Source organism: Nelumbo nucifera, chromosome 2 (genome assembly GCF_055504915.1).
Source record: "Nelumbo nucifera cultivar China Antique chromosome 2, China Antique-T2T, whole genome shotgun sequence".
Taxonomy (NCBI): Eukaryota; Viridiplantae; Streptophyta; class Magnoliopsida; order Proteales; family Nelumbonaceae; genus Nelumbo; species Nelumbo nucifera.
Window position 1 is genome coordinate 42,104,836 of NC_142650.1, and position 11,425 is coordinate 42,116,260.

General features: G+C 39.2%; 1 protein-coding gene across 6 annotated transcripts; it reads left to right on the forward strand.

The window, feature by feature from the left end:
* The first annotated feature begins 550 nt into the window (after positions 1-550).
* On the forward strand, positions 551-6,724 carry LOC104599287 (type I inositol polyphosphate 5-phosphatase 8-like). Of its 6 annotated transcripts, none has more exons than XM_088896960.1 (11): positions 551-1,041; positions 2,122-2,253; positions 2,378-2,462; positions 2,579-2,656; positions 2,937-3,021; positions 3,371-3,475; positions 3,916-4,420; positions 4,783-4,997; positions 5,121-5,235; positions 5,600-5,757; positions 6,160-6,724. In XM_088896960.1, exons 2-11 carry the CDS (start codon positions 2,221-2,223, stop codon positions 6,464-6,466), a joined length of 1,686 nt encoding a protein of 561 aa, XP_088753086.1. In that variant the 5' UTR covers positions 551-1,041; positions 2,122-2,220; the 3' UTR covers positions 6,467-6,724. The 6 variants fall into 6 exon arrangements, with proteins under 6 accessions (XP_088753086.1, XP_010260065.1, XP_010260068.1 ...); XM_010261763.3 differs by having other exon boundaries at positions 2,125-2,253; XM_010261766.3 differs by having other exon boundaries at positions 552-1,041; positions 2,125-2,253; positions 2,958-3,021.
* Positions 6,725-11,425: the final 4,701 nt, after the last annotated feature.

The window sequence follows — 11,425 nt, forward strand, 5'->3', positions numbered from 1 at the left end:
AATGCAATAAACAACACACAAAAGACAACAAGAATGCACACAAATTAGATAAATGACAATTTGTATTGCATTAATCGATGATAAGCACAAACACACAGTTCAATATCGAGGAGATCTCATGTTTAACCTTTACATGCTTATTAGTCTTTCGACTACCTACCTCCCCTCGAAGAGTACGTTAATGCCGCATTGACAATCCTCTTGTACAACATAGATACATAGCCCACCCATGTAACAAAACGGTGTTTACCTTGCATCGAGTTACTAGGTTTTTGGCTTTTTAGCTGGTGCCAAGTGTGAGGGAGTCTCCAATCCCACCATTCATTTCTTCATTTGCTTGTGTGCCCACTTCTCATAGCGATTGGTCATTTGTCGAGTCCCGTTGCATTATTCCATTCCGTCGAGCCAGAGGCCCCAGATCACTCTTTGTGCAGAGTCAAACTTATGTGAATGATTGATTTGACGCCGAGGGCTTGAAAGTTAAAACGCAACAAACGAGACCCTAGAAGTGGGAATCAGGTTATAAACGTAGTAGGGCAAGTAGGGACGGAACCCACGCGGCCATGCCTCAACGGCCCAACGCACCACCCCATCCTTGCAGAACTGAACCCACCACGCCTGCACTCCTCGCTCACTCGCTCGTCGTCGTCTGTGTAAGAGTGTATAATAAGGCCATAAGCCATTCGGGATTTTTTCTCTGTCCCCCTCCTTCAACTCTGTTCGAGTCCATACTCCATACTCCAGACTCAAATTCTCATCAAGGTGTAGAAAGACGAGATCCTTTTTGGGTTTTTACTTTTCCCAGGGACGTCTCCCAGCCGCTCCGCCCGTCCGTTCTGCCATTCTCTTGATCTCTTCTCCGCCACACTAACAACAAACAAGTATACAAGAAAGGGAATACCGACGCAATATCGAAAATTCTCACTGATGACTGAACCAAATAGAACGAGGAAAAATAGACGCTGCTTTTATTTTTCCATGGCAGTGGCTTGGTCTCCTCTCCGCCACTAGCAAGACGCTGTTTGTACTTCTGCGACTGCTGTAAGCGTTTCTCACCCGCTTTTGCAGCCAGAAAAATCATCACTCTTTAGTTTTTACCGGATTTTGCTGTCTTTCGATTTTCTTCGGTGGATTTTCTATTATTTTTCTCGATTTCTGAGCTTTGCAAGCAATGTTGTAACAAGTCACGGACCGCAAAATTGTGTCATTCGATTTGTTTTTTCGTTTTCTATGTAAGAGTTCCTCTTCGTTAAATGTGCTATCACTGAGATCTTGGTTCTGGTGCTTCCTTTTTCTGCTTAGATTTGGACGCTCTGTTGAACTGTTTCTCGGAATAAAGAAAACATTTGTTTTTTTGCTATTCTATTTCGTCGGTAAAATTTCTTGTCCTCTGTTTCTGTTTACATTTTGGATTTTTGGAGCCATCGAAGAAAATTATAGTACTTGAGTTTCTCTGATAGTTTCTGATCGTCTTGTTCTGTTTTTCTCGGTTGTGGAGTTTCTGGTATATTGAATGCCCAAATTAACAATCTATTGATTCATTAACAAGCTCTCCAACATCTCCATTAGGTTGCAAGGTTTTCTCCCGTCCAAAATAACATGCTTTTCTATTAATTATTTATCAAATTTCTTCTTTCAATTTTCCTTAGCTACCAAAAAAAATTGCCTTGTAATTTACAGGTTATACAATAACTTTTTTCAAAAGGAAGAATCTTTCTCTTTTAATGTAACTATATCACTAGGCCGATTCTATCCACCTAAAGCTACAGAAAGCTCCCAAGATTTTTTTCATTTCTTCTTTCCTCCTTTATTCTTCACCTTCCATTCTGTTGTTCCTTTACTCTTCTTTCTCTGTCTCTGGCATACGTATGTTATTATTATTAAAAGAAAAGCTAATGTTTTTTTTTTTTTAATCCCGGCTTTGTTCTTTCCTTTTACGATCTTATGGAACTGCTTTCATTTCTCTTTCAATTTGGTATTCCTTTTTACTTAATCTGGTAGTTAGACTTCATTAAAGACAGCTACGTAATAGTTTCTGTTCGAAATAGCTGCAAAATTGAAATCGATCGTTTTTTTTTTTCTTCTACCTCTTTTTAATATTTATAATTGTAAAACAAAAAGCAGAGAGACATTTGTACTTCTTCAACATTAAAGGATATCGACGGCCAGTCGGCGTTGTTGTGCTGGATTCTTGCCCCTGAATGATCCAAAGGTATAACAATGAGAACAGGGTGTCACAAGAATCACACGAAGGTGAGCAATTTAATATTCCACAATACTAGCTAACCCGGACTACTCTATTACTTTCTTTCTTTTCTTGTTTGAAATTATTATTTGATTCAGAATTTGAGAACTCAAACCCAGAGATTTCCCGCAGTCTTCTTGGCCGAAAATAGTCGTAAGAAAGTGGTTGAACATCAAGAGCAGAGCCGACGAGTTTCATTCAGATTATGCCACAAGAGGTAATATTAATGAGTTGAATATCATATCGGGTTTCTGAATTCTGATCTCTACCTATCTATGTATGTTGTTTCGTATCGGATTTATAAATTTTGGATGGTCTCTTCTTGGAATGCAGGGGCCGTGGGCACGAGAGAAAGAAGGAAAAGCTGCTCTGACGATGAGCGATATGTTTTCCTGTCATGCGGCTTCCAAGGTAGTGTTAAACTTGTGTCCTCTGTCAGCAATCCCCGTCCACGTGAGAGCCCATGGATCAGGACCCGACCCCGGTTGATGGCCCAATTCATGGCAAAGGAGAGAGCCCCACCCTGTTTTCAATGGATGGATTGGATGGTATTAGCCGGCCCATGATCACATTTGCGGGACCAGTTAATTGGATGGTTGAGGGGTGCCGTCACATGTGGCATGTGGACGGAAGTCAAAATTGAGTGTGTATGAATCGTCATAGGATTTGGATGATTACTCACGATTTGTAGGGTGGGTGATGGAGACTGCAGAGAATCCGAAAGGGTCGAGATTCGAACCGGAAGGTCCAGTTATCGCTGATACTCTTGACCTGAGGTATCCATCCAATCATATAAGTAGACTACTATTTGACATTTTGACTTTCCTTATTTGCTGCTATTTTTTTATTATTAATTTTAATTTTCTACCTTTACGGGCTTTCTGAAAAAAATAAATGGAAACTGAAAACATTAAGAAAAAAAAAAAAGGAAATTGGAAGCTGCTCCAATTATTTTCCAATGGTGACTCGAATAATGCTCATTCCCTAAAATGAGTAAAGTAGCCCATTTCAAATGACATAATTTTTAAGTGAAGGAAAATTTGGTCATATTAAAGGAAAAGTTCTGTGGTTTTATTTATTTATGAATTTCTATTTCAGCTTAATTTGTGATTTTGGATGGACTAGGATGTTCGTTGGCACTTGGAACGTAGGAGGGAAATCACCAGACGAGCGCTTGAACCTAACGGACTGGCTACGGACTCCTGCTCCATCTGACATATATGTACTCGGGTAATCTCCTTCACCATTCAACCTAACTCGCTTTCTATATACAAACCTCCCTCCTCCTCTTCTGCTCCTGTTTGTTTTTAAATTATAAGGACGTTGGGACAGGGTAGGGAAGAGAACCTTCCTGTTTTTGTAGGTTTTGGGCATTCGACAAATCTCAATTGATTGATGAAATTTTCAATCTTGACTAGAGGATTAGACTAAATATGGACCCAAAAATCCTTGAGACTTGACTGGTTTCTACATTCTAATGAGACTCGAGTCTCTGTCTCAGACTCTTCTGTGCCAGTTACCAAGTTCTAACGAAATGGCCGTTTGGTTCACACTGTTCTCGTCGCAGTGCCAACCCCTGCTACCGTTTGGCCGGCCAATGTGCTTCCAGTATTATTGGCATTTTTCGTAATTTCTGCTAAGATGTACTGATATCTGCCGTATAAAATCAGGTTCCAGGAAATCGTCCCTTTAAATGCAGGGAATGTACTTGGTGCTGAGGACAACGGTCCCGCTACGAAGTGGCTATCGCTGATTCGTAGAGCTTTGAACGACAGCGACAAAGACCAAGAAGTTGACCGAAACAATACGGAGGACACCACTGACGCAAATTGTAAAGGGTGCTCCAATGCCCAGCTCGACTTTGACCACGGCAACGTGAAGCAAAAACCCAGAATTAGTTTCTCGGATCTTCTTTCGATGGAGGATGAACTGGATACAGAGGATTTTGAAAGGATTTGCAGTTCATTTCAAACTTCGAATTCAGGCGAGGAAGACTTGCTCTGCCTACCGGGAGGATTTTGCAGTCAAATGCGGAGCCAATATTGCTTGGCCGCAAGCAAACAGATGGTGGGTATCTTCCTGTGCGTATGGGTGCGCTCTGATCTCAGCCGATGCATTAGTAATTTGAAGGTTTCTTGCGTTGGAAGGGGCATCATGGGATATCTCGGAAATAAGGTTAGTGGACTTAACAATCTAAAATTTGGAATTAGAGTTTTTTTTCTTTTGTTCAAAAGAATTTCAGAAAACAAGAGAATGTAAATGCGATCGATCTGTCGTAATTGAAGAACCACATCTGGGTTTGCCATTCAAAACACAGACACACATATACGGCATCTGTATTGGGCTCGGCCTGGGTCCATTCAGAATGTAATAAAGGTTGAATCCAACTCGACCGGTCGACCCAGTTTGGTCGCACCCAACACCCTACCCAATTGTAGACTTTGTAGTAGGTAGGTAGGTGCCTAGGTGGCGGTGGGTGAAGGGGTGAAGGTAGCACGCAACATGGTAATATGGGTATTTGCTTATTTTACTTGTAGGGCTCCATATCTATAAGTATGACACTACACCAAACAACAACATTCTGTTTTGTTTGCACGCACCTGACCTCAGGCGAAAAAGAAGGGGATGAGGTGCGAAGAAATTCGGACGTTGTGGAAATACTGAAGAGAACGAGATTTCCTCAATCCAACAGAGACCGTGGTGGACGGGAGGTGTCCTCGTCATCCTCTCCTGATAACATATTAGGCCATGAGTAGGTTCTTTTTTATTCATCCTACCCCCGCTCATCAGTTCACCGTTTGACTGTCGTATAAATAATCTGCTTGTGGTCGATGATGGACATTTATTATTGGCTTAATTTCTAATGTGCATGCAGTAAGATTATTTGGCTTGGTGATTTAAATTATCGTCTCGCTTCGACCTGTGAGGATGACGACACTCACCAGCTTTTGAAGAAGAACGACTGGCAAGCCCTCCTGGAGAAAGACCAGGTGAGATAATTTCCCCTTAATTAAAATTGATACATTACGCAGCATATCCTAGCTACAGTCTATACTAGTTGACAACTCAGGAAGCCGGAAGGCGGGTGGGTTTTAAATTCCTTCCTCTAATCAGATTAACATTTAACAGAGATTCCTTTACTTGGTTAATTAGTTTGGAGCGTGAAAGCCGAATCCGTTGCTCTGTATATTTCCATGATTCAGTCTGTGACCAATGTGGTCTAGTTTGTTTGAGTAACACACCCTTTTCAAATAGAAACTGGAGATGTGGTCTAGTTTGTCTTGTATTTTTGTCGCTTTAATTTTTGTTCTTTGGTTGACTGATCTGTGCGTGCGTATTGGGTGGGGGTTGCAGCTGAGGATAGAGCAACGAGCGGGTCGAGTGTTTAGTGGGTGGGAAGAAGGGGTGATATATTTCGCTCCGACCTACAAATACATCGCCGATTCTGACGATTACGTTCTCCACACCTCTAATTCTAAATCATCAAAACAAAAGAGGCGCACGCCTGCCTGGTATGGTTTATATATGTTTTAAGCTTTAACCCCCTCCCTCTGTTTTTTACTTGTTCCGCTCCATTTAGTTTTGTCGACCACTCATACTTTGAACTTTGTTCACATAACCTGCTGCGTTTATACGCACTGAATTCGATCCCTATCTTTCAGTACGAAATAACATTAATTGGTACATGACCAATTTGTGCCATAGTTATTTTTAATAATCTAATCTTATGCGTTGAAGATAAAGATAAATGGCACAAAATTGACTGCCAAGTATATATGTAGTAGCGATCCATTAGCCATGTTTCCACCAGGTTCGGAGTGGTATATAGTTCCATGTATATATTGCATTTTGGGAGAAATTTCTAATTTGGATTAGAGAGAAATTACAACTAAGTAATACTTTTGTTTGCATAGGTGCGACCGGATACTATGGAAAGGGGAAGGAGTGAAGCAGATGTGGTACATGAGAGGGGAATCAAGGTTCTCGGATCACAGGCCCGTTTATTCATTGTTCTCTGTGCAACTTAACGTGGCTAACAACAACAGGGTCAGGGTCAGGGTCAGTACTTCAACCGGAACAGCCGTACACGCCGCAAGCCGCAGCAATATTATTTCTCCGTCGACATTGCTGGCTAGCATGTCATCATCGTGCATAACTAGGGTGCAAGCCGAAGAGCTTCTGCTATTAACGAGGGAGCACCATGCAAGCTGCTGCATTTAACGAGGGACCGTCTCCAGGTCCTCCTGATCATTCTTTTTACCCATTCATCAAAATCTGGAGCAGCCCACCTTCGCAAGTTAGGCTAACAGCAGAACAATGCATTACACTTGAAGTGAGATGTGTTAAATCAAGTTAACAGAGGGTTAGAATGTAATCTGTTCCATACGTAGCTTAATTTCTTTTTTATCCACCCCTACCAAAATAAAAAAGAATTTTAAATCATAAGCCTGAGGATATGCAAGCCTCATACTTGATTCACACGTTGAAGATTGGGGAGTGAATGCGAATATATTGTCCCAAACCCCACTTATCATTTTGGTCAAAAAGCCCATTCAAAATCTTGTCATTTTGGAAGCATAGCTTTTTTTTTTGCAAAAATCAATTCATGAGGAATATTCAAACTTTTATATATTTGTCTTATAAAAACAGTTTGCAAATTGCTGATTACTATTTTCTCAAATATTTAAAAAATTAGGCTTCAAAATAGCATTTATAAAATACTGAAGTAACAAATATATATATATATATATATATATATATATATATATATATATATATATATATATATATATATATATATATATATATATATAATTGTAAAAGAGTTGTCCTGTTCCCTTGCAAACAACCAAACATTTTCTTCAGGTAGTCAATGATCAGTAGTTGTAAGGCTTCAAAATAAAAATGAGTAGTTGAGGTGGTCATTCAAAGTCACTTCAAAGATCCATGTGATTATATCGGTCGATATAGAGTTTGATGCCATGGTCCATAGGTTCTTTTTGGCAGCCTCTCTACGCTTTGGTGTGTTTAGCATAAACTTAGATGGAGTGTTTTTGGGTGCAAATAAAGCTAGTTTTGACTTGGTGACCAGAGATTGGCAAGGGAAGGTGTGTCGTTGCTTGGTTTGGTCCGTGTACAGCCTTTTGGGCCATCCCAGCAGAAACTATTGTAATTCGTCAAGGACTGTTGTTAGCTAAACACTGTGGCTTTAGGAAGGTGATCTTGGATTCAGATTGTCAACGCCTTATCAGACGTGCAAACAACAGGATTTCAGATTTCAGATACTTTTTAAGGATATTTGTGATATTACTCTTGGCTTGGAATTCTCTTTTGTTTATACTAAACAGGCAGATTATGTAATGGTTTTGCCCAGGCCACTTTCTTGTGAAGAGAGGTCTCCAAGAGCAGGGTTCGATTTTGTTCAACTGCCCTGGTTGGATCTTTCGGGCAGTGTTCTCAAGTTGTGTTTGATGTTTTGTCTCTGAATTGGTTGAACCTCTGTTTATATTTATATAAATGAAGTTAATTTGATCTATTCAAACCTGAAAGATTACATGCACGATACTCTGTCTCCAGACCTGAATCCTGTAAATGTGTACTATATATACATAAAACCAGACGACGATTGATCTTATCAATTCTTCTTCTCAAGAACCCTTTCCAATTATCTTTAGGGCAACCTACCTGGCTTTGTAATCACTTAAATATTTGAGATAGGTGTGGTTCAATACTTCGTATGTGGAACATGGAATATAGATTTTCAAACACATGCAATTAATGTTACATTGAGTTAACGATCTAGAACAATAGATTTTCAGGGTTGTTCAACTTTGCATTGGTTCATGTTTGAAACAAATAAAATGCTGATACATATTGTATTGTCAACTTCCCCACAGTATTGCATTGGTGCATTAAATAACTGATTTCCTTGTTAACTCTCCTTTCATCATACTCACTCCTTCCTATTGATATGCCGAATACAGACTACCCCTGTTAAAATAACATGGGGCTTAAGTTTTTAAAGTATTGATAGAAATTTATATTGATTTCTTATTTAAGTCTATTTTTGTTTTCTATTATTTTTCAATAGTAACTTACATTTTATATAGACCAAGGTTCAAAGTATGAATACAATATGTCTCATATTATATCATATCGATTATCAACAACTCTTCCAAACACCATTTTTTAGGCTTTTTACATAATGAATGGTTTCAAACTTTAAACATACAAAAAAAAAACTTAAAAAAACATAAGATTCCAAGTATCAATACACTCCTAATGGGGTTATGGTTATGGATTTAACCACATGGAGTAAAAATATATTAAAATCGATTCTCAATAGTGATGGAGGGTGATTTGGCCCGACCTCGCAGCACGAGTACACGTGGGCGTGACCTTGCTCAAACAGTGACTCAGCGTGACAGCGCAACAGATGCAACCACAACTCGGAGGGGAGGTCCCATCGAGTTCAGCTCGGCAACTGTGCGGATAAACTACTCGCCAGAAGGCTCCTTACCTGCACCTCCTCCCCGGGGTTAAGGCACTTTGGGGTGCCTCGAGTTCGGGGTACCCTGACCTCTCTTGAGGCCCGAGCTCGTCCCAATGGACCTCGGGCCACTCCCAGACAGGAACGCACCGATCCATCTCAGGACACCCCGAGGCATAAACACATCGGGTCAGCCAACTCGGCATAACTTACTACGGGCAGCTCGTCACTCAAGAGACAGCCCGGCGCAAGGTAATTCGTGGAAGGGTAGTTCAGTATACCACAGGAAGGCTTCCTGCTCGACCATCGTACCCAACAAATCTGGGACAGCCGCCATGTCCCTCGTCAGATAGTATCGTGCCTGCCACCTCTAGAAGGTGTCTTATACCTGACAAGCGCGCACCCTATAGTGACGATCCCGCGCGTGCCACCTCAGCCCTGCCTGTAACGGCTGTGACAAGCTGACAGTGGCGGTTGTACCTGCCCCATCAGAGGCCAGTAGGCCTGGTACGAAAGAATTCTGTTATAAGGAGCCTATTCTCAGAAAACGGGTATCTTGAAATCTCTTGCGCTACCTCACTCTTAGCTTTTGTCTTCCCTTTGCTTCTTACTCAGAATACTGACTTAATCGTCAGAGCGTTCCCACCGGGTGAACTCCCCCGGGGATTCTTCTTCTTCCTCATCTCAGGTACCTCTTGGGAGCCATGCGAGTGCTAGCCAGGAGTGACTGGATTGCGCACCATCAAATAGTATTTGCAATATTAATATTTTGAACCTTACCCACCACGTATCTCCATTGAAACTACCTTTATAAAAATTCTTTAGCATACATACAATACTAATATAAAACCTTTGCGCACATTTCATCTATATCTATACTATATATAAAAGTGGGAATGCAGAGTGAAATTTTTTTTGGACTAAAATTACTCCTTATTTCATTGTTGAGAAATGATATAAAAGTCACTTTATTGTAGCTTTAATGTCAACTTTAAGGGTTACTAAAATGCTCATATTTGTCTATTTAGTGCATCTCTAATTGTAAGGGTTTAAAATGTAAATTCAATTATTACATTTCACCTCATTTAATCCCCTCTCATTAAGTCTTATAACTTAAAGTATTAACTCTCATTTTCTCCTATTAAATCCTATATTAAGTTATTTTTCACTAATAAATGATACTAATTAGACCTATGCCAATATTTTTAACAATATAAACTTGTATATTTGAAAACTAACTCGATAAAAAGCCATTATTTATCAAAGTGGTGGCTAAGAAATTCAACCATCTGAATCAAATTGATCAATCTATATAGTCATAGTTAGTTAATAAAATTTGTAAAATAGAAATAAATATAAAAAATTACAAAATATAGAAAAAATTAGACACATTTAGGATATTTTTGTTAATGAAATTAAAAAATAAGTGTAATAAACAAGAATTATTTTTATTGATAATGAAAATTAAATATATAATTTAGAACTGAGAAAAAATGAAATTATTTTACTATTTGGAAAAGATCAACTATTCAACTTTTGGGTCAAATTTGTTAGCATTTAATGTCATAAATAAATAAATAATATAAAAATTAATAAAATATAAAAATACAACATGAAAAAAAATACATAAATTTTGCAAAAGAACATTCAGGCACATGTATAATATCATATAACTATCATATTAAACAAGAAGTAAGTGTGACATATCAAACTTATTTTTACACATAGAAATACAAAAAAGAATTATAGAAAAAATTGAACACATTTATAATTCTATATTTACAATACTATTAAAAATATGAATAATATTATGGAACATTCTTTTAACTAAAATACTCAATTTTGAATTTAGTCCATATTTAATTGTGAGGTTTAAATTGTAAATTGAACTACTACTTGGGGGTGTCAATTGGATTGGATTTTGTCCAATCCGATCCAGTCCAACGTGAGCCCCTTATAAATGGACCATGTCCAATCCAATTCAATAAATATTTTGGACCGATCCATTTCAGTGTTTGGATTGTCCAATCAGTCCAAATTCGTTTTAATTTATATTGGTTTCAACCCAAACATGCTCCATTGACACCTATATTCTTATCTTATATCAATGGACTAGATATTGGCTTAATCCAATCCAATATAAATTTATTATGGACGTACCAGATCCAATCCAATCTAATAAATATTTTGGACCGGATTGGTCCAATCCAATATGTCTTGTTGGTCCATCCAATCCGTCCAAATTGATTTTGGACTGGATAGGGTCCAGTTCAAAACCAGTCCATTAACACCCATACTGCTACTTTTTCACTATTTGGGTGACGTCTTAGCTGGCCAAAACTGCCACGTGATTTGCCTCTGTGGCTAGTGAGTTTGAACCACGTCAGCACATGCCACCACAATCGTGTCACGGAGAGGCCTCACGAGGAAGCAAAGTTTCTCACGGACAAGGGGACGTGGCCCGCCAGGGAGAGTGGGACCTTTTGATAACCTTGGTGGGTGACCTCATCCCGATAACCCCACGGACCTCATTTGACTACAACACGAGTGTTCAGTATATATAAAGGCATCTCCCCCTCAAGGTAAGCTCTTTGAGATCTAACACGCATTACTCTCCTCAGCTTGGACCAGCTCTCTACCTATTCGGCCCAATCAATCTCTCTCTCACTTCATTACTGACTCGAGTGTCG

Coding starts and splice junctions, on each gene's coding strand:
- LOC104599287 (XM_088896960.1), top strand. CDS start 2,221: ATGAGAACAGGGTGTCACAAGAATCACACGAAG. Junction 4,421..4,782: donor TGGGATATCTCGGAAATAAG/GTTAGTGGACTT, acceptor TTTTACTTGTAG/GGCTCCATATCTATAAGTAT. Junction 4,998..5,120: donor GATAACATATTAGGCCATGA/GTAGGTTCTTTT, acceptor ATGTGCATGCAG/TAAGATTATTTGGCTTGGTG.